Source organism: Hordeum vulgare, chromosome 2H (assembly GCF_904849725.1).
Source record: "Hordeum vulgare subsp. vulgare chromosome 2H, MorexV3_pseudomolecules_assembly, whole genome shotgun sequence".
NCBI classification, from domain to species: Eukaryota; Viridiplantae; Streptophyta; class Magnoliopsida; order Poales; family Poaceae; genus Hordeum; species Hordeum vulgare.
Window position 1 is genome coordinate 9,206,054 of NC_058519.1, and position 26,300 is coordinate 9,232,353.

The following is a 26,300-nucleotide window of genomic DNA, read 5'->3' on the forward strand; positions in this document are numbered from 1 at the left end:
CCTTTTTCCTAAGAATTCTCACCTTTTCTGCCATCTAGACACGTTACAACCAGAATAGTTATCATTGACAATTAATATGGATCGAAGGGAGTAACAAATTATCTAAAACCATCTTTAAGCATCCAAGCATTTTCAAATATTAAAATGGGTTATGTTATACAATGATTTCCACAATCAAGAAACAAGGGAGTATGATCAAATACCCCACGCAAAAGCTTCTAATATAGACATAGGATAGTGTTTTTCCCATTTTGGGCAGAATGAAACTTGGTCTAATATTTCAAAGTAGGGTCCTATAAATTATTAGCCTAGGTGACATTTCTCCCATTTAAATGTATTTCTACTAATCCATCATATTCTATTATAACATTAAATACAAAACTCCAATGATCAGTTTCATTGGGCTTTTTTTAAACTTTTTCTAATGATACTGAAATCTCCAACCATGAAACATGGTAAGGGGTTGTCATGATACTAGCCAATTTAACTATTTTTTTAGCTTCACCCTCTAATTGGGCATCTCCATATGTAGAATAAAATTTAATAATTGACTAAAATTATAACAAAATACTTTACCATTTCCACATGGAGTGGATCACATAAAAACAACATTATCAACTCCTATAAAGACCCGACCAGACCGCCCTCGAGAAGGGATCCAATGCCATCCAAAAATACTACACCACAAAGGGAATGTAGTTCATTTTAGGAAAATTTGTGTTTCAAAGTTTCATGAAGATGAATAAAATTCAATTAGTTATGTATAGTCATTTCTCTCACAAATCTCTTTTTAACATCTTGTCCGAGACCCCTCACATTCTAAAAAAACCCTCTCATTGTTAAGACTTTTAAGTTTGTTTCTTTTTTCTTTAAACCCCTAATAGAAACATATTGCTTCATACAACTAGTTTTTGGAGAGCTTCTATTTTCAATTTTACCACTTTTGAAGATAGTTTTCAGTTGTCCGTAATAATCCTCCTTCAAGTCAACATCAAAATAGTCATCATCAAATTAAACACAACTCAATTAAAGATGCATCACCAGTCTTAATAGGACATGGAAATCCCGTTTTATCTTTTCCAACTTCTTCCTTATTAACAATATTTTGTAAGAGAAAAATCTTCTCTTGCCTGCTCCAGTTTTTGGGTAATGTCTAGATAATGATCAATCATCTTACTGGTTCATCCTAAGTAACACACACTAAAGCTATCATATGGAACAAAGAAGCAGTGCATTAGGGTCGGTTTTCATACCATAATTATCATTACCTCAGCTCTATCTTTTGCTAGATCCTCAATGTTGAGATATTCCTTACCCTTCAATCTGGGGTATCTCCTAAGGTATTTCTCATTCTCTACATCATTATTATTACCCCAAATCTTAGCTATCTTCTCCCCAAGAGTATATACAATTTCTTGACTACCATTGTGATCTAGAGGCTCCAAATATTTTCTAGATTCTTCATCAGCTTGAAGATCAGATCCATCACCAGCATTTTCCTCACTAACCAACCGACCAGTTTCCTGTTCCATTTTCTCAGTTTGAATAGATTCCCGCATCAACTTCTCAAGCATCTCTTGTTGCACTAGAAAGTGAGCTTCCAACTTGTTTTTATCATTCTCAAGGTCTTACAATGTTTTCCCACAATGGTCGAGAGAGTATATTGCCGAGTTTTCTTCTTCTTCCATGTCTTGCATCTTTCTAATCACAACATCCCTATTATCTTTCATTCTACCTTTTTTTCCAATCAAGTAATTGAGAATAGGAACCAGAGAGCCTTCAATACTTTCTTTTAGAGCATCATGTCTTTTCTTGACCTCTTCAACTTTAGCAAAGGAGAGACTGCCCAAAGTAATTGATATGTCTCAAACATACCTATAACTTTTGATTGTTTCATGCCATGTTTATATTATTTCGGCATAGTATTGGCACCAATTTATATTATTTTTCATTCCAACCTTATAATTCGATGCCCAGTGCCACTTGTTGTTTTATGTATATTTTTAGATTTTATAAGTCAACGGAAGTTTTGCATCCAACAGCTTCATGTGGCAACCGACATAGGCCAAAGGGTCACTCACACGCCCCACGAGCCCCCGGCACGCGGCAATCGGGCGTGTGGGGGTTGCATGGCTGCCCAATGCTCCGATTTACCGCCATACACCTATGCTTCCTGATGATCCAATCTGGAGTGCTTATTTAGAACTCCGCCACACGGGAATTCTTCTCGGTGGCCATCTCCATCAGGTTGAAGGCCACCATGATCACCCATGAGTAGTTTCCTTTGGACTACGGGTCCAGAGCAGTAGCTAGATGTTTTTATCTCCCTTTCTTCTCAATACAAAGATCACATGAGCTGCCCTACATGATTGTGATCCATGTGATGTAATATGGCAGTGTGTTTGCTCAGATATGACGAGCTGCCACTTTATGATGTGATTTTTTCCATGAATATATATTGTTTATTTGCTTCATAATTGTTTCTTTTGGTAATTTTGGGGTTTGATCTTAATGAGAGGATTCGTGTATGATAGTTGGGTTTAACCTTGCAAGTAATCTACCTCAGTGACAGAGAGTGGAAAAGGTTTGTATCGTGTTGTTGCCACTAGGGCTAAAAAGATGGCTGCATAGTTGTCCTTCGAACATAGGGTGAAGACAATATACCATCTAGTTCATGTCTTCATACTTATTGAATTACTTAATACTTCAAGAATCGTGCTAGATAGTGGTCTTGGATGTAGTATTAGTTATAGACGCATTTGGATAATGGTCCATAGATATTGAGACGTGATGCTCATATATAACTATGCCATGGATAGTCATAGTTATAGAAACTACAATTTAATCGATGCTCAATTGTTACTTTTTACCACACAACGTTCTCTTTTGGAGAGAAATCACTAGTGAATCAATAGATCCCAGTCCGATTCTATGCAGAAGCTGAATAGTGGATGTCATGGGAGCGTTGGAGGCTATGAGACATAAGATCAACTCTGAGTGACGCTGGACATGGGAGATTTTTTGTTTTCCCATAGGCTTGGAACGTGCGAAGAAGGCAGTTATAGCCCAACTCGGCGACATAGTGCAATTTTTTTTCTTCCAAAAGTGTCCTTTTATTTAAATTGACTAGATATAAGTTTCATGTTATTAACGCAAGGAAAAAACAGGGCCGGTTCTGAGTTTTCAGGGGCCCGGGGCGAAACTATAATCCAAGGGCCCCAAAATATAAACATCAAACTAATACAATTTTAACTTTGAAAATCTTTTGTCAACACAGACTTTGGTGCAAGTTTTAAGATTTATACTACAAACAAAATGTTCAATAGGGACCATTGATGTTTTCTATAAAAAAAGGGTATGAACATTACCGTCACTTTGATCCGTAAGCTCATAACACTAGTATTGTTTTTCTTTTACTTTGTTGCGGTCCTAATTAATTATATAACAAAACTAACCACGCCAATGTCCTAAGGTTTAATTATATTGCGTATTTTTGGCTTTCTTTTTGTATTCCGTTTATTGTTTTCTTCAAACTGGAAATAATTTCACTTTGCAAGAAGAAGCACTATCTACTACTCCCTGTGTATCTAAATAATTATAGTTAAAACTAAACTACTAGTTATTTTCAACTACTATTATTTAGATATAGAGGGAGCATTGACCAATTTAATTCGGCCAAGATGCAAAAAAAGTAAAATCTATGAAAGATTTGTTGTACCAAGAATTTTACATGGTAGTACCTTTTTACCTGGATGGGCAGATGTATGGCTCGTCCCCAAATCGAGCCATACATGAATTCTCCCTGTGCTCAAGGACTGAAGACAACACTCAAAACGACTAATGCTTTCACCTGTTCGGCTTGAACATGCACAATCTATGAGCTATGATCTTGCTACACTCGTACGCTGGCAAGGCTTCAAGGTGGTGTACTCTTTCGGCCCGCTGGAGGAAGCCTTGGATTGCCATACCCGCATATCTAGACGTGTGGTCCCTGATGGGCCGATGGTCTCGGGCACGTAGATGTGTACAATAGCTGTCGATTAAGGAAACTCTGGAAGACGGCGATGCGTAGTGGAAGGCATGTAATCAAGCGTCACCATTACAGTGGAGTTCTCGCTGCGCCTTACGATGTTCACCGAGCCTCGTTGGAGATCGTGAAATCAATTGACAACTACCACTATACGAGCCTGGAAAAAAGTATATACATAAATGTATGATTTGTCCTCTGTTGTAACATCTCAGATTTTGAGAGTTTACCTACGAGAATGTAACATCATTAGTTGAATTAACTACATATTATACCAAGCGGTCACCATCAAATAATCACAACTACAACATACTATCAGTGTAGCTGAATCTTAGACTTTTCAGCTCCTATTATGCTCGCTAGTGGACTGCGATAGCCTCTTAAAGTGCGATTGCTCGCAAGCTATATCTTATTGTTTCTTTGCCATCAAATATCTCACTGTTTGAGCCTATTTGTTGATTGTACGTCAAATGTAGAAAAGAAATGCCACCCAGGGTGTTTTCATAGCGGCCATCGTGGTATGACTAGGCCCACACACTTGTAGGTTTCCCAATGAATGCCCAACGCACCAGCCACTGCCTCTGATCATCAAATTAAATGCGAATAACCCGCCCTCCTCTCTGTGAAACAAGGGACGCTTCCACCTGTGTGCGTGCTTTGAACGATTTTTCTTCTTCATATTGACATACCTATATGGAGTCAGTAATTTTCTATGAGGAACAACTAAACTCAATCTCACTTGTTGCTGTTACTCAATAGTTTCTTGTTGAGGTCTATGCCATAGGGGTAGCCAAATTCGATAGTTATTGATTCCTAGGTTTCATAGTAAATCTAATTGGTTACTTTCATTTACGTAAATAAATAGTTCAAACGACCACGATCTCAACAACAAACATGGTATGCTTAGCACATATGATAAACGCAATGGCCTAGGCGGAGCATCAAAACACGCCAACACTTCTAGTACAAACCACATACCGTAGAATACAGTACAAAAAGCAGATTTTTCCACCACGAAGATAAATGGAGGACGAGCGATAATGCGCTCGCCTAGGCAGTGACGGGGACGCTATGGAGGACGACCGTCTCGACGGTGAGGCCGGGACCAAAGCCGAATAGAACTCCCCAGTCCATTCCCTCTCCGGTTGTGGTGTGCCCATCCTCAGCGGACCGTTTGCGCATTTCGTCCATGATGAAGAGAACGCATGCGCTTGACATGTTGCCATATTCGGAGAGGACATGCCTGGTGGCGCGCATCCGTTCCTTGTTGAGGTTTACCTTGGCCTCAACCATGTCAAGGATTGCTGGCCCGCCGGGGTGCGCTATCCAGAAGACGGAGTTCCAATCATCGATACCCAATGGCTTGAAGGCGTCCTCTAGGGCGCGCTCGATGTTCTTGGAGATGAGCCCAGGCACATCCTTGAGGAGGTGGAAGGTGAGGCCGACCTCCCGGAGGTGGCCGTCGATGGCACCCTCTGAGTCTGGCAGAATCGTCTGGCTCGCAGATACCAGCTGGAATAGGGGGCGCTCGACGGACACGTCGGGGTCTGCACCGATGATCACCGCGGCTGCACCATCACCAAAGAGCGCCTGACCCACGAGTGAGTCGAGGTGGGACTCGTGCGGGCCACGGAAGGTCACCGCGGTGATCTCCGAGCAGACCACGAGCACGCGCGCGCCTCGGTTGTTCTCAGCAAGGTCTTTGGCTAGGCGAAGCACCGTCCCGCCGGCGAAGCATCCCTGTTGATACATCATGAGGCGCTTCACGGACGGGCGAAGACCGAGCATCTTGGTCAGCTGGTAGTCGGCCCCCGGCATATCCACACCGGAGGTGGTGCAGAAGACGAGGTGGGTGATCTTAGACCGTGGCTGTCCCCACTCCTTGATCGCCTTTTGCGCCGCCGCCTTCCCGAGCTTCGGGACCTCGACAACCACAATATCCTGGCGCGCGTCCAGAGACGGCGCCATGTAGGCGCACATGTTGGGGTTTTCCTGTAGGATCTCCTCCGTTAGGTGCATGTACCTCTTCCTGATCTGCGATTTGTCACCTGAAATGAAGCATTGTTTGTTAGTTAGGTCGCTTGCCCATCCAAGAAAAGGCAAAAGTGACAGCCAAGAAGAATGGAATGGTATTCATCATTGGACTTACACATCCTCTTGAACTTCTCCTTGAGGTCGGCCATGTGGTCGCTCTTGGTGACCTTGAAGTAGTAGTCCGGGTAGTCGGCCTGATACACGCAGTTCGCCGGGGTCGCCGTGCCGATCGCCAGCACCGTGGCCGGCCCCTCCGCCCGCTGCGCCTTCCTCACCTCCTCCACCGTCATCGTCGCCGCCATTGAACTCTCAGTACGTACCAGCGGCCGACTAGGTTGGCTGCGAGATGGGGGATCCGTGTGACGTCTAAGTTTGCCGGAGGCAGCTGAATGAGTACAGATGGTGGTGTCGTGTGGTGTGGTGGTATGGATGTGGGGGACGGTATATGTAGGCGGGAAGGGTTGGTAGGGGAAGCTGGCCGCCGGGGGAAGGAGAAGGGGGTTAGTTCCGTTGGACGGGAGGATGGATGGCCACGAATGCGGAGGTAGGAGACGGGTGGCGCGTGCGACACGTCTTATACCATACCAACCAATCCGGCCAACTGGGAGTTAGTTGGGTCGCGTGGCTTTGGGCCTCCCCGGTTGCACGGACTCGTGTGCTTCATCTCCCAGCCACTTGCACGGATGGACTCGTACCGTCGTACGTGCTTGAACCTCTAGCTCTGCTATTACCAGGTAGGTAGGTAGGTAGTAGGGTGAAGATGTGGCCGGTAACATCACCACAAAACGACGATTGTTCGATATTTGCTCTACTCACTTTGGATGGGAATCTAAGTTTCGTATGGTGGTTTTAGGTCGTCGAACTAGCAAAGCATGTGATGTATGTCAACAAAACTAATTTTCTAGATTCATTTTTTTGGGGGTATTTTTTTTCTCTCTCGAGTCATTACCAAATGAACTTTCTAAACATATGTTTTTGTGACATATTATACATGTTTCTTTAATTAAATCGACGACCCAAATTCGCGTGCCCCATTTATATTCGTATATCGAAAAAGGCTTTCGCCCCGCCTTATAGATAAAGCAAACTAGCGAAGCACAACATCCGACAACAGTCATAACACCACACACATGCCGCACTGGAGGTAGCACACACAAGGTACAAAGGTTACGCTGTGGGCACAACACATCAACCCCAAACACTAGTAGAAAACAAGCCTTTCGTTTGACTCTTTAGTCCCGGTTTGGTTTTGAACCGGGACTAATATGACCATTAGTCTCGGTTCCAACGGCTAGGAGCCGTCGGTGGGCTCGGACATCGTTAGTTTCGGTTCAATTTAGACCTACTAAGCCTTAATCATTAGTAGGAACAATTTTCGCAGGCCTTTTCCATAAATTGCCACTTTGACAGATTGTACAAGACTTGAAACCATCTAATGCACACTAGGCTACCAATCTAAACTGGCCAAACATAAACAAAATAAATATGCTTCTCGATATCAAACATGAATCCTGAAGAACTATGAACATATAGAGTTAAACTCATCTGATAAACTACAACAGTGTAGATCATCTCACGTACCTATTGTATTGATCAACATATGTACATCTAGGGGAGATAATACAATATTGGTTATTTCCATGAACCGGTAGTCCAGGGGATGGACTACTCACAACTCATATTGGAGCATGTTGATCGAGGTTGATGACGATGGAGATGGATTTCCCCTTCGTGGAGTTTCAGATAAGGGCTGAAAATGAAGACCGTCTCGAAAACGCGATGTGGCAATGGCAAAAAAAAATGTTTGATATTTCTAAGGAGGAAAAGGTGTGTGGGGCTAGGCCCATAGGGTCCTTCACTTCTGCAAACTTCCAAAACCATTTTTAGGGCCTTTTCTTGGTACGTTCTTTAAAAACTAAAAGGCAAGAAAAATAGAAAGTGACACTAGACACTTAGTTAATAGGCTAGTCCAATAAAATCCACTTAAAATCATGCCCAAGTGTTTAAAAGTGTATAGCAATATAGATTGAACATGTAAAAATTGTCGACACATTTGACATGTAAAAGTTATGCACTCTAATCTCTCCAAAGTCAAGGGTCAATTGGTCAACCATGTTAATTGAGTGAGTGGGGTGTCTTGGATCGAGCATGTGAGCGAGGTGGTCGTGGCCTAACCACCACCCCTTGTTGGGCATCCATCAAAAGCTCTTTCTTCGCATACAAATAATAAATGTGAGGTGTCTTGTTGGGCCAGTAGCGCTAGTCAGAGCTCCTATAGCGGCAGCATCAAAAGCTCTTTCTTGGCATACAAATAATATAGTTTTTCTATACATCATAAATATTTTTATACACACACTTGAAAAAAAAACATTATTTACATATTGAAACATATATTTTTTGTGTCTACTCTTTATCCGTGCACATTGTGCATAATTTTTATCAAGGTTGAAAAAAGCGGTAGGCGTAAGCGGTTGGCCTGTGCTTAATGCCTAGGCATGCATAAGAGCCCAAGGCATAGCCTAGGCGATAATATGATTTCTACTATTAGGATGTATTTATGGTTATTATATGCGTATTATCTTAATTCAAAGCATATGTATAAGATAATTACGAGCTAATATGGCTCGTTTGACACGTTAGTGCAACATGGTGTGATTTCTCTCTCGGTAGAAAGTTTCTTGCATGTACTACCTAGGCTTTCACTTATGCCCTAGCGAGGCCATTGCCTAGCGCCTAGGCGTGCCTAAGCGCCTCCTAGGCACTGCCTTTTCCAATAGTGATTTTTATACATCAGTAACATTATTTATAGTCGTTCAACATTTCTAAAGTACATTGCTTTTATATTTTTATATATATTTATTCACACACATTGTAAAATCTCCACATGAATTTGAAATGTTTTTCTATACATGTTTCAATTTCATCAAATGCGTGATTTGTATTTAAATATTCTGTATGTAAAGTGATTTTAACAATACATATATGTAGTATATTCCAGAATATAAAAAAATGTAAAAAATAATAATTATAAAACAAAATAAAAGGTATTAGACAAAAGAGTGCTGAAGGCGTGTGCTTGCTGAGCGGGCCTATTTTGGCAACTGAAAGCAAGAAATAGTCACGCTGGAAAACCATATTTGCCACATGTAGCGCCAAATAAATGGGGCTTCGCGTAGGAGCGCTGATGAATTGTCCGGACCATTTCGTTAGTGTTCCATTTTTACGTTTTACTTTCTTTATTTTCTATTTTATTTTATTTATTTTATTTTGTTTTTTACTTTACACTTTATACGTTATTTATTTTTTATTTCTCCTTATCTTTTTGGTTGTATTTTTTAATACTTTCACAACATTTCATGAAATTATCAGGATTTTAAAAAAATCTGTTTCAAAAACTCCAAAGAATGTTCGTATTTTCATTTTTTTCAGCAGGTTCAAAATATTCCGTGTAAAAATTGCTTCCGAATTTGGAAAAATATTAAGTTTTTCAATAAATTGGGAGGTTAAAATTTGCGTCCCAAAAATTATTCGTGTATCCAAATTTTGCTTTGGAATTTAAAAAGAAATGCCGTTTAAAAATGTTTGCACTGAAGAAGCAGAAATTTTAGAATTTAGTCGTATTTCCAAAAAAACCGTAATTTCCAAAAGTTGGTTGCAATTTTCTGAAAATATTTATTTTAGAAAACACACATTTGAAAATTGTTTGCAGTTCGTAAAACAGTCCATTTTTATTAAAAAATGTTTTGCGTTCAAAATACCCAAAATGAACGGATATGCGCTGGCGTTTGTTTTTAGTTTTTTGGGTTGCTCAATAATCACGAACGCTCGTTAGCTCGACTAGCTAGCAGGATGTCTTATGTAGCGGGATATCTTGGGTTCACTCTCTCAGGAGCGTGACTTCTTTTGAAGCGGTACCGTAATTGTTCATTGATGGTTGCTAGCTTCATGGGCCGGTCCACTAGGAGATCCGCCTTTGCGTGCCTCTTATGATGACATGAAGCTCAAGAATACGACAAGATATGGAGCAATTCTTTTGCCCATGAGTTTAGGAACTCAAATTTCGAAGCTCATAACTTAGCGAAGCAAGTCCTTAGACTAGGGTTTGGCCGTCATATGTGGTTAGGCACCCATGGTGATATCTTGTTTATACCTGCAAACTTGGTGCATTAATAAATCTACACAAAGTTATCTAAAAATAATAATATAGGAGCTCCCAACAAAGCCACAAGGCGGGCTTGTGAAGTGGGCACAGACCCCAGACTTAGGCCTCAACTACCACCTCGTGCTGTTAGACTACACCCCCTATGTGTGCTGCCTCGACTTGAACTAGATCTTCAACAATGAGATCAACGCGCCGTCAATGCGGAACGAGAACTGCGCTATGACGAGAGAAGATCCTAGGCAGGGCGGATCCATGTGGGGTGCCGGGACCCCCCCCCCCCCCCCAAATGCAAAAATATTGTATTTTAAAGTAGATGTTGTGTTTATGATGATGTTTAAGTCAAATTACACTACTTTAGTGTAATTTCCCTAAATTTTGCACCAATGTTTTCATGTTGGGCGCCCCCAACACTTAGTTCCTATGTCTGTCACTGATGCAAGGCATGGATCAACTACCCACTGATCATGGTGACACTCATGCCCGACACACTGGAGACCGACGTCAAGCTGACAATAGCTAACATCGGGGATCCATTGTAGAATAGGTGCAAAAAGATTGAGTTCATGTTGAAGCTCAAGAGAGTTCCAATGCCGCCACATTTTATTTTTTTTGAAAAGGAGGAACAAAGCCCTCGGCCTCTGCATCAGTCGATGCATGCAGCCATAACCAATGCCACCACATATGACACGACGAGTTTGCGGGAAGCACTCCGTCTGCATCTTCATTGTCATGGTCCTCGAACCATTGCCTAACTGACTCATTCGGATCAACTTCCTAGCTAGAGCTCTCTTTTGATTTATATGGGTAGTAGTTTTTTCAGATATAAGAGGAAAAGTAGCTGAAGATTGAGCAGTTTGGGCACTATGATGCTCAAACATCACAAACTAAAGTGCATGGCAAACAAGAAATTTATAGGAAATAATTCGATAACCACCGCCTCGACAATGGGCGGGGACTTCGGCTGCATAGATCCAACCTATATTTTGACCAGATCTCGCATGAAGCATAATTAAGGCGAAGATGTTCACAAACCATGGAACAAAGTTAAATCTGATGAAGATTTTGTAGTGTGCTAGTTCTGCTCCTGTACCAGTGCACAATAAGACCAAACTAGTGCAATCATGTACCATTTTAGGCCTTTTTACAGTATTCTGGCAACTGTACTGTCATTTTACATTCATTTTCTTAGCATTAGACAAGTATAGGGCATAAACTCAACTTGAGAACTCACAACCTGAAATCAGAGATCGCGGTTTTTCCATCTAACCCGATGGAGTAATAATGCTTCACGTAATCCCTGACAAGGGTCTCCCTGTACAACGGTGGTTTCTCAATGGATAACAACTCCCTGATTGGACCATACATCCTCGTCGAGGCAGGGTGGAATTGTGTGCTGAAGAAGCACGCGATCGATACCCTCGGTGCAGCGTTCTTCGCCAAAACTCTATGTTCCACACTCTTGAACTCGTCGTTGGTGATCAGCTGAGAATGTTGAACATCTCAGAATGATCAAGCATGACACCCATATGTTGAACAGATAATTCAGGACCACATGCGTATCAAATTATCACAAAATGTAGATACCTGTAAGAAATCGCCGATGTTCACAATGAATGCTCCAGGTGTCGGTGTGACATCGACCCACTGTTCATCATGGAGGACTTGAAGGCCACCAATGTCGTCTTGGAGAAGTATAGTTAGGAAGCCATAGTCTGAATGTTGGCTCGTCCCGATGGCTAGTTCAGGCTGGGGGCATGGAGGGTAATAGTGGCATACAATGACCTGTCCTTGGTTGCACTCTATATCTGTCAGGTAGCTCGGTTTGAGCCCAAGAGCTTCTGAGAGCAGATCGAACAAATTGTTCCCCAAGTTCTTTACTTGGTGGGCGTATTCAAACAACACATCGCTGCAAATCAACATGTTAGCACGGATGATTTTTTTAAACAGGCAATTTAGGTAAATTTTCCTGAAAATTCACAACAAAGAAAGGGTGGAGAATGATTCCACTGCATAGTTTAACTCATGACATGTTTTCAATAGTCGAAGAAGAACCCACACTAACAATACATACTCCATTGAGTTATAAACTAACCAACCAAAACTTCGCTTCGGTACACCACTCTAGAAAAGTTTATTGATTTTGATGCAGATTAAAGGTGGAGACTAGAAGTTACCCCGTCAATCAAAAAGGGTAATATAGTGTTTTGTAATTAAATCAATCTATTCAGTACGCTTGATCTATATGCAACATTGATAACATTTTAAAGTACCATTCAAATTTGTTTGAACTCAACCATTAGCACAAACTTTAGATTGCTCCTGTGGTAAAAACGCATAAAGACAACAAAAGACATTTGCACATAGTATCTATGATAATAAAAATAGAATATATATAATAATAAATCTGTAAATCTCATTGACCAGCTAATTAGTATGGTTCAACAAGAATTAATTTAATTTCAATAAGGAATATCACACTCCAATGGAAAATATCCTTAGGTACACACGGTACAGCCCTGTTCTTAAGCATTAAGAGAAAGAAAAGAAATGTGAAGGGGATCATTACCTGTTCTAAAAAAGTAACATTTCTTGGGTTATCAGTAAGAATGAATTAATATTACCCTACAGAGTTGCGTGTGCAATTATTTTATACGTTTGTCAGTAAAAAACTTTTTACATGCATCTGCTCCATGGAGGAATTGCTACAGAGATACTCTCAAGCACGCAAAATTAAGCTGCAGATAATCTGAACTCCATGGAGGAATTACAGTCAGGGAGAGCGCTCACCGGCAGCTGTCCGGCAGGTCGCCGCGGTCGGGCGGGTCAGGGGCCATGCGGAGGTAGAGCGTGTCGCGCCAGTTGGCCACCGGCGACTGGTACAGGTCGAAGTTGCAGTGGTACTTGACGGCCTTGCCAGGCTCCCGCGAGTAGAGCCTGGCCTTATCGCTGCCCTCGCCGCCGTCGGCTTCGTGGAATCCCCGCGCCGCGTCCGTCGCCGCGGCCATTGACTCGAGAGGTACGCAGTGGCCCGTCACCTGGAAGAATCCCCATTCCGCTGCGGCCCGGCGGACGGCAGCCACGACGGCGGCGCGGTCGGGGCTGCCGAGGTCAATCACCGGAATGTTCACAGCTGACGAGGGTGATTCTTGGGTGAGAGCTTGCGGTGGCGGTGATTCGTGGTGGTGGTCGGGGACGCGGAAAATGCGTGGGAGCTGCGTGATGCCGGAGGCGGCGAGGCCGCGGACGCCGGAGCAGGTGCTGTCCAGCGCTCGGAGGTCGGCCTTGCGGTCGTAGGCGGCGGACATGGCTGGCGTCGTCGAGCTATCGTGTGCGCTGAATGACTGGATGGTCTGATTGCAATTGTCTCTCTCTGCTTCCTCTGCATTTATACTGGAGTACTTCGTATCGTAGTACTTCGCTGTCAAACTTTCAAACATGGACTGCTAATCTTCTGCTCCGTATGGCACTATATAATCCGGAAATTGCTTTTGGAGGCCGAGTTTCATGGAGGACTCCAAATGCAAAATTCAAATTTCATGGAACTTCATATTTTTACATTTTATATTTTTTAAAAGAATACATAGATAGATGAAGGTATAATGCATAAGTGTAAAATTTTCAGGACTAAATATGTTGAACTGAGGCTCTGCAAATAAGATAAATCTAAGTGTTTTTTGTTTTTTTTGGCTTGATTGGGACATGGTACCATTCATCCTTTCAGACCATTAATTTGTTGAGCTTTTTGTATAGGTTGCGTTTCAAAGTACTTCAACAGGAATTTTTGACAAGTTCTAAAACTTCATCAAGTCTCAACTACCAAAACTTGATATAAACGAATGATAAATTCATCAAGTTTCAGAAAGTAAAACTTAAAGACTAAACAATAAACCCTAACGTCTAACCCCTAAACTATATAAGCCCTAATCCCGGAACATTTACCCTAACCCCTAATCCTTGAAAACAAATCAAACTTGGTAAAAAATTGATATTGGAACTATCAAGTTTAAAATTTTGGAACTTCGTGAAAATTTAAAAGCTGTCGAAATGTATTCAAGAGTGCTCTTTTTTGTCCTTGTCACAAGATTCAAAAATATGCAAACTTAAACTAAATTGGACATTTGGTTAAAAAGACATAACATGTTCAAATTTGAAGAAGAAATAGAAAATCATGCAAGGTGAGATGGGTGGAGCATGCAACTCTGCCAAAAGTTACATGCAAACACATGTAAATGACCAAACAAGTTTATGAATCTTAAAGTAATTGGGTGGCCGCATGCATTGTGCCCCGCGGTGTGTGCCCCTACGAATATAAGGTTTGGGTTATACTTAAGTCAAGTCTTCTCTATAAAAAATGAGATGTATAAAATACGTAATTTGATCCTGTTTTCGATGACATGTATATTTATCTTTGTCTTACATATGACCTGGAATGCGTTGGAATCAGCGTCACAAGAATGCATGTGAGTCACCATTTGTTGGCTGACGGCCCAACAAATAAGACAATGCGTTTGTATATTTAGCAATAGCTAATTTATCGTTCTTGCAAAAAAGTAAGTAACATGTCATGATGCCGGCCAATTTGTTAGTTTGGCTTGATTGGGACGTTCACGGTCTACGCGATGCTACACTAAGACTGCATACAAGTCACCTTCTTTTGCGGAAACTAATTAAGAGGATCGATGAGCCATTATATTGTCTTGTTAGACATGACAAACACACCATGTTTGCATAATTGAGTAGTTAATTAGTGGAGCATTTCAACAATATTACTATGTTTAGGTATTTTAAAGACCATTGGATCGGGAGTCCTTGTCTTTTATTCAGTCGTCTACTCCCAATCAAGCCAAACAAACAAGTTTTACTAAGCGCAAATATTTTAAAGACCAATGGACTGGGAGTCTATCTTTTCTCATTTGCAAATGACATCATGGGACATGACGCCATGTGAAACATATACTCCCACCATTCCAATCAGTTGCGGAGCTAGGTGAAAATGGTTGCGGGGGGAGGGGGGCAAGGTTAAAACCTGAGTATTTGGGGGGTGTAAAATGCTTGAAAAAGTCTCATCTAACTTATCTAAGCTAATAATGTTTTCACAATTTAGTCAAAAGTTGGTCTGTGTGTGTTGGGGGGGGGGGGGGGGGGGGGGGGGCACAGTCCCCAGAGCTGTATATATCTCCGCCACTGATTTCAATGAATGTAAGGACACATGCATCACAAAATTTATCTTGATAAAAAAATGAACTACTATATACTTTCTTGACTCCAAAATAATACCATTGAACTCATTTTTCGAATATGAATTCAAAGGTATAATTTTTATCACCTCTAAACCCTAAACCATGTTTCAAGCTGACATGGTATCGTTAGAATGCGCAGAAGGAAATATTACCCTTCTTCTCAAAAAATATCACCCTTCTTCTCTACCAGGGTAACAAAGCCTTGCATGTACATTACGTTAGAGGCAATCGCTCGTGTCTTTGCGCTAATTCTCCCTGGAAGAGAGCCGTTTAGGCATCACCTAGTTCTCTCAACAGCTTTACTTTATATACCCAGAACCGCGTGGGGTGACCTGCAAAGAATTGATTTGTGTTTAGGTATTATCGGATGTGAAGAACTACACCAAGGAAGTCATCTCCCTATATATCCATATGAACCAAGATAAGTATACACGCCATCTGAGACAACCGGAGCACCCACACATAGAAGAGAACGTAGCAGCCGAGCAATTCCGGATTCTATGTTTAGGCCAGTGAACGTAGCAGACATCGTGTTCGTATGCTAGGCGAGAGCGTCAAACAGATTCATGTGCATCCCGATTCCCGAACGGGGGAGGGAGCACGTGCCTGGAGAGAAGACAATAACATAGTCTCGCACAAGTCACATCAAAGGCAACATAAATAAAAAAGCTAGATAAAACATAAATAAAGGAGATAGTAAATATAAAGGAAAAGAAAAGAGAATTATTAAGAAAATAGAAACGGACATGAAAAAAGGAAATGGAAATTTAAATAGAAAATTAAATTGAAAAGAAAACGTAAGAAGGAATATGAAAAACATAAAAGAAAAAGGGAAAGTAAAAAATAGAAAAATCCAGAAGAAAAAATAAAGAAAGGAGAAAAAAGTGGACAATGTGCTTCTAGACTGGACAGTGCATCTCGAGTTTGGAAAGGTTTTAGCAGGTTTTTGTATGTGTTTTCTCTTTCGGTCTAATATGTCTTTTTTCATTTTTAATTTTCTTAATTTATTTTAAGTTTCAATTATTTTTCCCTCTTTGTGTTTGCTTTGCTTTCCATTATTTTTCCTACATCATTTTTTTTCTTTTTCGACTTTTAAGTTCATGAACTAGCTTTATATATGTGAACATTTTAGAAAATATTTAATAGTTTTAAAATTTGTAATAAATTATATTGAATAATAATATTTCAAATTTATATTTAAAAATTAGGAATATTAGTAAATTCAAAACATTTTCAAATTCATGACCATCTTTTCAAATTGTTGCAATTTATAAAAAGGTCATGAATGCAATAGAATCTAATGCTTAATTTTGTTTTGAGAGAATCTAATGCTTAATTAGTTCACATTTTAAAACACTACATGCCCATTTGGATAGAAGCCATGATTTGCCCAGCGCAAATATTGGCATCGTCCTAAGCTTGGGGTTCTATTTGGATGGGCTCTGAATTTTTGGCGTGCCCAGCCCACCGTCATTATGCTATCTATGTTTGCTCCAATTTATTGGCGAAACCTCGGCAAGCCAATCAGTCGCCAACTTTTTAGCGTGGCGACGATTTGGCTGGGTGAACGTTGGTAGCAACCAAACAACCCCTACTTTCTTTGTTTCATTTTTTACGATGTACTGCCTCTTTTTCCATAAAATAGTGGGATGTAAATTTTTATGTTTTTTCTTCATATTAAAATGTGTATTGTATAATCAAAAGGTAACGAGCAAATCTATGTAGAGCCACTTATGATTAGTAGCTTCATGGGTAATACATAAAGCTTATAGAAACACATCTAAACCTTTTTCACTACAAGAAAAACACTCATTTATGACAAAAAATAGTGACGGGGTTTTAATTGGTCATAGATCTATGACCAAATTTCAAAAATAGGTCATCGAGAGTCTACGAGGGTCCAGACTCCATAATATCATGACCATTGGTTCCCATAAGGTCATAATCTTATTACAAAAATGGTCATTAAACTTACTACCATTCTTGATGATCTTATTCTCAACTCGTCTTGACCAAATTACAAGGCCACAATCCTCTGGCTGGTGGTGACTGGATGACACATCGACAATTGTGTCTATGTGTCGAGCCTACTTGTCAATTTTTCCTATGTTCGGACTACAAAGTACAAGTGTAGTAATGTATCCTAACTGGGCGATGAGGCCCACATATCACATGAGGGCCAAAATATAAAAGATTTCATTTCTATTTGCTTTTGGGATGTGAATTTATTGTCATTATTGGGTTATCAGAGATGTCATACACGTCGAGGTTTTACTATAAGAAAAAAATCCATTTATGGATCGTGAATTCGTTGCCATACCATATGTTGATTTGGTTTATTATGTTACTTTTATTATGAAAATGAAAAAGGGATGAAAAAAGGGAAAACAAATAGGTGAAGGTTGGGAGTTTGGATGAAGGGGTGGTGGGAGAAAACATAGTTTAAGATAAAACCTTAGGTTCTTTTTAAATAGTGTGGAGAAAGAGATATACATAGAGACATTCTTTTAATATTGAAACATTTTCAATCTTTTGAGTATTCAAAATTATTCAATACTTTTATTATTTGTGATGTTTACTGTGATTATTGAATCCAAATAAAACGATGCAGTTGACCTCATCACCGGTGCGCGCGAGGGCGGTTATGGGTCGAGGTACCTGATCAGATAGTGCGCCGTGGGCTCACCGCCATCCTCTTTTAATTGTACACAAATTTTGTGAATATTTAGAAAACAATGGGCAAACCTATTTTCGCCGTTTTCTCACCGTCCATTCATGCATGCACTTCTCTTTTGAGTGGCTGAGCAATGCTTGCATTTTATCCTTTGCCGAGTGTCACCAAGAATAGGCATAATCATCAATTTTGGTAGTCTTGATACCCCACTAATTTTAGGTGCATATATTTACTTTTTAGAATATTTTTTTAGAAACATAAGATTTATATTGGTTTTCTAAATAGATATTTTGAGACAAAGTTTTCTAAATAGATGAAATTTGGATCAACCTCACCTGTTGATGATGGGCTGAAGCCCACCAAACTATCTAGGGTTGCCAGCTGAAGCATACATACATAAGTTGATCCCACGGGTGTCTCCCTCTTCTCCCTCTACCCTAGCCGCCACTCTTCTTCTATCCTCCGGCGTCCTGACTCCTTTGCAGTTCTTCCTCCGATGCTCCACCCCCTCCCCCGCAGCTTCTCTGGCTGCCCCCACTTCGTGACTCCAGGGGCTGCTGATTTGCTGCCGCTGAAGTTCCCCTTCGCAGAGTGGCGGGGCGTGTACGACCGGCTCTAGGGGTTGTTGCCGTAGGTCGAGGCGCTCGCCTGGAGGAGGCCGTCAGGCTGTCTGACGCCCGCGAGAAGAGACTCCATGCCCGCCTCCTCCAGGTGATATCCATTCGCTCAACCGTCCGTGAGATTCCGTCTAGAGTTTTCATCTATTTGGCGCCTGATGATTGATGCTGGTGGCTCTTGTGTTTGCGATTGATGATTGAAGGCAGAGGCGAGCAGTGAGAGGTGGAAGGTGGCCTACGCTGAGCTGCCTCCCGGTGCCAACCCAAGCTCGCCGGTAGGAGCAATCTCTCCTCCTCTTCTCTCTTTTGGATGAATGATCTAGGTAAAAAAATTGGCATCAATTCCCCATTTTGGCTCAATCCCATGCAGGTTCGCTAGAGATGGATCCGTAGGAGCGCCGCTGGCAGCTCAATCTGTTTAACGTAAGGTCACTTACTCTTTCTTAGTCACTTGGTTCCATTTTTTGACTGGACTTTTCTGTATCTGAACTTCTGAATTTTGTGCGTGTGTGAAAGCCAAAACTAAACTAAAACTACACGGATCTTATGATATTCACATGTCCTTGTTGTCTTTTGATCCGGGCAAGAAGACCTAGTTGTTGCTTGGGTACGATTTGCCTGTTTGTCATGGGAAAAATAGACATACATGAACTACTCAGGGGAGAAAACACAACAACTATTTAGGAAAAACAGATGAGCAGACACAGTCTGGTTTTAGTCTGGTTTAAGGCGTCTGTTAAGATTGGTAAGCTTTCACTTCTGAGCTGTAATAATCCATCCAGCGACCAGCGGTAATAATTCATATTATTATTATTATTATTCTATCTAGCCATATGTGCCACTCAACTGAACTATTTTTCATATTATAGATATTCTGTTTGGTTGGTAGCGATTCTAAATAACTGTTGTTGGTTGCTGGAGCAGAAGCAATAAAGCTTGAAGTTTGAAGTTCTGGAATGGGAGCGATACTGCTTTTGTTTATTTTGTGTTTCTAAATTTAAGTCGAACTAAGCGTCATGTGTCTCAATGTTAGAGCATATATCTCCATATGTGGTTTTAGTAATTGATGACAACTCCTATGGACTAATGGTTGCTTTAAGTTATATTTATAGGATTTGTCCATATGCACTTCTTAAAGTCCATCTGTTGGGTTCAAGGAGTTTATATGATGACCAAGATGTTATTCAAAGTATTATCCAAAGAATGGTCATAGAAACACTAGGTTGATCAAGATCTCAGACAAAGAGTAAATCAAGATGATCAACACACAAAGCGTACAAGATGTACCGAGAGGGATCAAGTGATCCCATGGTATGGTAAGCATTGTCCATTACGTGTTTGTGTACTAACCCATGGTCTTTGTGAGACTCCTATGTGGGGATTAGGTGTGCTTCCATTGGGCTTGCGTCAAAAGGAAGATCTCATACAACCCATGAAGGATGACGTCAAGTGGTGATCGTCATCAAGATTGTGGTGTGCAAGTTCAAGCGGATCAGCACGAATATATCATTGAAACTATTGTCAATGATCATGTGCTGACAAGGACAACCTCATATGCTAACAAGGACAAGATCAAGATAAGCATTCCTGAGCACTACATGCTTGATTCTTGTGGATGTTCACATGGTGGACAGGACAAGATCAAGATAAGCATTCTTGAGAACTTCATGCTTGATTCTTGTGGATGTTCACATGGTGGACAAATGAAGATGAATACATAAGCTAGGCTTTCCGCATTGTGTATGGGAAAGCTACTTGAAGACTTCATCATGTCTTGCTTTCAACTTGAGCCAAGAAGGAACAACAACATCAAGCTCAGGTGAAAGGGCTAACTCAAAGGTATCAGTTCCTTTGACGTTAGTGGTGTGGAGTAATGATCAGCGAATAAAAGTATACACTCAAGTATGGATCATCAGTACTCTTTTATGATTCTTGAGTCCTTAGGGATCCCGCACTATTAAGAGGGGATCACAGGTTTTGCGATGAACTTGCTCAAACTACATCTTCACTTTCTGTTCAAACCACATCTCCACTGCTCTGCTGTTATCTGAAAACAGAACCAGTGCCTCGGACATCCGGCCCCCTCCGGACGTCCGAGGGCCGGACGACCGACAGCTTCGGAAATCCGGAATCCTATACCAGAGAAATCAGAGCCATATAACTCGGACTTCCGGCTCTCTCCGGACGTCCGAGGCCCAGATAGCCGACCAGCTTCGGAATTCCGGAACTATGCACCAGAGAAACTTGAGCCATATAACTCGGACTTCCGGCTCCCTCCGGACGTCCGTGGGCCGGTCAAGGCTCACTCCAAATCTTAGATCCCAAGAGCATTTGTGAGCCCCTTTGAGAGTTGTTCCAATCAAAAGATAGATCGTCTCCCTCTCCTTCTCTCAACCCAAGCTATTTGTGATTTGAGCAAGTTTTGAGCATTCCCCGTGATCTTGTTACTCTTGGAGGTTGGAGACCCCTAGGCGGTGGGAGTTCTTCGGAGAGGAATCAATTCGTGTGATTTCCCCCGGAAAAGTTTGTGAGGGTTTGGAAGCCACCTCAAAGGCTTACCACTAGTGGTTGAGAAACGCCTTCATGGTGTTATCTCAAAGGGAGAATAGGGTGAGCCTTCGTGGCGTTGGTGTGCCTTCGTGGTAACATCCACCTCTCTAACAGTGACTAGCTTCCCTGCAAGGAAGTGAACATCGAGATACATCTTCGTCTCAGTGACCTTGGTTATCCTTAACCCTAACTCCTTACTTGTGGTTTACTTGTGTTACTTGAGCATACATACATTGCATATTGTTTGTGCTCATTATATTGTGTTGGCTATTTCTTGTACAAGATTAATCATTCAAGCATACCCTCTATATCCACACGTTCATACTTGCAGCCCTTGATATATCGTGTGATATAGTGTGATCTAGTATCTTGTGTTGTTCACCTACTTGTCGTGTGATATAGCTCAAGTAAGTTTGTGTAACTTACTTGTGCTTGTTAGTAACTGTATTGTGTCCATCTTGGTAGATCGTGTTGTTGATACACGTTGCAGTGCCTAGTGCATTTAGGATTTGTGCTTGACAAGTACCCTCTTAGTTTATTTCCGCATTAGTTTCAAGCCAAATCCGAAGAAGTTTTTTTTAAATAGCCTATTCACCCCTTCTCTAGGCGTCATCGAGGTCTTTTCACTCAAACTTTAATCGTTATGTCATGCTTGAGATTTTCTTTTGTTTGAGACTGTGAGTCAAGATATGCTTTTGTCCAATCTGTCTAAGTCAATTTGTTTTTTGCATGAGGTAAGTCTCGGCGAGGCAACTACAGACTATTATTAAATGATTGAGGTGGCGGACTATTCCAGCTAAGTGTGAGGGATGCTGAAGTACTAAATAAAAGTGTTTTCTAACTTCTATCACAAATTAAAATAGAACATAATATATAAATACAAAAAGTAGCAATGGAAATGCTTATTAAAACAAAACAAAAAACTTGAAAACTATGCCTTTCAAATTACACCAACTTTTAGTAACCTACATAGATAAATTAGAACTAAGCTTTCAATTGGAATCGGTAGAATGTCCAATCGAGAGTGCTTAAGTCGCTAAATATTTGAACATTAGTTTCTAGTACATTCACTTCCTAGTCACTGAAAATTATCATAGCGAATTGAGTATACCTAATTAGAATTTAGAACCATAGCCCAATGCCCTATGTCAGACAAGACACAGAATAAAAGTTTAATCTACTAGCTACAATTGCATACATACAGTTGTTGCAACTTGCAGAAATTTTTAGAAACAACAGAAAGATATTGATGGTAGAATCTGGATTGAATCATGAAGTTAATCTAGACGAATGATAGTATTGTCCAGAGAGAGCTTGCTAGAGATGAAACCACGGTGTGGTGCCTGGTTGTGTGATCGTGAGGTGTGGACGTGGGTGCTGCAGCCTGCAGTGGTAGGCATCGTTGGCTCGTTGTCGATTGGTGGCCGCTGCGTACGGTGTGCGAGCCGCCAGGCATACCCGTCTACGGGGCCGATGAGACGTCAATCGATCAGCTGATCAATCGGTGTGTTTGCCGGTTTGGGCGTGCGTGATTGGGGTTGCTGGCGTAACTTGACTTGGCTTGTAGGCCTGCCAGCCGGCGATAAGTTGAGCGCAAAAGACGACCCTGATGCACTGCTGTCAGGCTACCCAGATGCCCAGGGCCTTTTATGTGACAGTTACTACCCTGTATTTTATTCCGACTCGAACTGGGTAATAAGTTATTTGAGTTTCGTTAGATGTTCTACTTTACTGGTTAAATTTTATATTTTAGCCATATAGTAAAATTTTATATAAAGAAAACTGATCTAATGGTGGCGAGTAGGTAATGCTGCTATCTTATTGTCATTCATACATATGTATCTCCAGATTAAAAATTAAGGATAAAGTTCTTCTCCTTCTTTTTTAAGGGAAGTTCTTTTTTGGCGCAGATTGATACCCAGGGCAGCAATCATGTCATCGGTCTTGACAGCAGCAACTTGCAGGTCTGAACATGCACCCCCAAGGTATGGTTCTCAATGGTAGCTTCACTGACCGTGCATATATTCATTGTTGGCATGAAGTTTCTACCTAAGAAACTCCACGAACGTCCTTCTTTCATTTGCTACAATAACTGGAGAATGTAATAATATTTGTGTATATGATGCCGAATTTCTTTCCGTAGAAACAGTAGCAATTACCAGCACGAACACTGTCTGGGTGGCAATGCCATCTTATACATCTGTGTTGATTGGATTGACCCCGCAGGTACTCGCTCCTCTAATACATTGCAGTTTTATCTTTTGTAGATTTATTGATGAAACTTGGATCCACGTATTCACCACATATGTGCAGTGTACAAATATATATATATATATTTAGTCCCTCCGTAAACTAATATAAGAGTATTTAAAATAGTACTTTAGTAATCTAAACGCTCTTATATTAAATTACAGAGGGAGTATCAAAGATGTGTTGAATAGCTATTTCTTATAAACAGTTTCATTATTCATTAGATCATTCTATTTCTTAGTTTCTTTTCGTGATATTACTAATGGTCTGTGTGGTTTTTTTATTAAAGGATTTTAAGGCATGAATTGGTTAGAAGTGGAAAATGAAAGTCCTAATTATATTTCAGATCAATATTATGTCGTTGGCTACCTGCTAGCTCTGCCCATTGGAAATTCTCCGTGTTATCTTCCAAAGAACCGATATGAGAAAAATAGAAGTACCCATATAAATCTACATGCACTAGCAAGTTCCAAATTGATGAGTTGAATGATGTATAATAATTTTGCATCGCTGCTATATCAGTAAAAATACGTGGACAAACGTTTTCCTTTTATCCCTATGGATTATATTGGCCATGACATCCATTTGACCATGCATGCTTGGGATTGGGTCTTCACATTAATCATGTTCTACAAAATGGTGTATTGTTTTTCTTATTACCTGTACTGTACATAAATAACTTATATATGATTGATGTACACCTAGAAAAGTATACTTTCATGCTGGAATTTTATTTTAGGTTGGCATTGTATGATTTGGAAATAATACTTGGGTTAACCTCACTTTATTGTGTGTTAACCTCACAATCTTCCCGTCTGTATGTTCTTCTCATTTGTGATCTTTTTTAATGTCAGGATGTCCCTCAATTCAGAATTGGCTACTCAGATGAAGTGGAACAGTGGAAGACGGGCGAAGTTGTGAACAATTTAATTTGCGTTTTTTAATGTGCTCCATTGAAGCCACAATGATTCCAGCTGTGTGCATTGTATTGGCTGTACAATACTAACACTTATTGGATTTGTATTGGAGTTGAAGGCTGAACTATTTTATGTGATGCATGTTTGTAAAGTATGTGCCATGATGTGTATTGCTGAAATGAACGAAACTATTTATCATAATGTGTTTTTCGTTGGAATTTTCTATGATTCCTAGCGTATAAAAACTGTGCAGAAATAAGGCCTCGTCCTAGATAAAAAATAGTAATGGGCTGAAATATCAAATATTGGTTTATGAACACAGAACAAAAAATGAAGTCCAAATGAAAAATAGGATGAATTATTGGGCCTGGCCCATTTAGGTGCGTGATTTGGACAGGCCTAGTAAAATTATGACCTTATTTTTCAGTCATTGTTGATCTGCCATGTCATCATCTTAGCCACGTCATTGATGCCATGTCAGATCCTACGTGGCTCACGTACACATGTAATGACCAAAATTTTTGGTCAAAGATGTTATGACCTAATTGTTTTGGTCAAACAATACTTGACCAAAACACTCAAAAGGTCATGTTTGTTTGTTCTTGACGGCCAACTGTTGACGCTCTGAATTTGGTCAAAAAAAGGTTGTAATATGATACCAATGACGATTTTTTGACCAAAATGGTGGGTCATTATCGACCATATTTCTTGTAGTGTGGTATGTGATAGGGATGGGCAAAAATAGTCTGGCTCATTAAATTCGTGGCTCGCTCCTTAATGAAGCAAATCAATCACTGATTTTAACTCTGTTAAGTTTAACAATATTAACAAACGATCTAACAAATTTCACTAACAGATTGTTAAGCCCGTCAATATGCAATGCATCATCGTGAACGGGCGTGTAGCCTAGTGGTTGCAGCGACCTTAGTACGCCTCATGTCCTGGGTTTGACTCCTCATGGGAGCGGATTTAAACAGGCTTGGTCAAAAAAATCTGTAATAAAGGACTGTAGGGCTATTTCCCTCCAGTAAATGGTAAAAAACATTGCAGTGCACCATAGATTCTTACCCTAAGTAGCAACATTTCATGGTAGCCTAACTCATCTCTAATCAATTATAGTGTTTAATTTGTTCCACAAACTAGAATTTCATTTGTGATAGCTTCAAATGAACTGACTTGAACGAAACAAGATTTTTCAATCGTTAAGCTTACCAAGCTTACATATAACGAGCTTAACAAGCCTACCAGCTCATTACCCCCCCCCCCCCCCCCGCCCAACACACACACACACACATCATCATCATCAGTGAGTTGTTCATGACTGAATTTATTTTAGGGCCAGTTGCATTTGTATCCCTAAATCAAACCCACTACTCATATTTACCCCTAATATTTTGTCCTGCTCAAATTTGCCCCTAAAAGGCATTTTAGGTCGCCCGAATGCCCTTTCGTTTGGTCAGAGTTGTTTGACTGTTAATTTGAAAATTCATAACAAATTCATATGAACTCTGAAAAATACAAATAAGGTATCAAAATTTTCAGAAAAACATCACCTAGACGCACATGCCATTTACGTTCACCACCTATACGTGCATCCTTTTGCATTCACCGTAAATAGATCATTAATCTTATTAACCCTAAACAGGTTTAAACATGACCTTTGTCATGAATACGAATGACATGCACATGTATAAGATGTTCCTCTGAACATTTTGATATCTTATTTATATTTTTTTGAGTTCATATGAATTTGTTATGAATCTTGAGAGTAACGATCAAACGTCTTTGACGAGACGAAAGGGTATTCGGGTGACCCAAAATGTTTTTTT

General features: G+C 40.5%; 2 protein-coding genes across 2 annotated transcripts; both read right to left on the reverse strand.

Moving 5' to 3' along the window:
- Positions 1-4,845: 4,845 nt before the first annotated feature.
- On the reverse strand, positions 4,846-6,517 carry LOC123429115 (chalcone synthase 2). The gene is made up of 2 exons (XM_045113180.1): positions 6,177-6,517; positions 4,846-6,075 (listed from the first exon to the last, which is right to left on the reverse strand). Exons 1-2 carry the CDS (start codon positions 6,361-6,363, stop codon positions 5,078-5,080), a joined length of 1,185 nt encoding a protein of 394 aa, XP_044969115.1. The 5' UTR covers positions 6,364-6,517; the 3' UTR covers positions 4,846-5,077.
- A 4,714-nt stretch (positions 6,518-11,231) lies between these two features.
- Positions 11,232-13,556, reverse strand: LOC123424367 (1-aminocyclopropane-1-carboxylate oxidase homolog 1-like). The gene is made up of 3 exons (XM_045107972.1): positions 13,011-13,556; positions 11,808-12,129; positions 11,232-11,705 (listed from the first exon to the last, which is right to left on the reverse strand). Exons 1-3 carry the CDS (start codon positions 13,526-13,528, stop codon positions 11,451-11,453), a joined length of 1,095 nt encoding a protein of 364 aa, XP_044963907.1. The 5' UTR covers positions 13,529-13,556; the 3' UTR covers positions 11,232-11,450.
- Between the last annotated feature and the right edge of the window lie 12,744 nt (positions 13,557-26,300).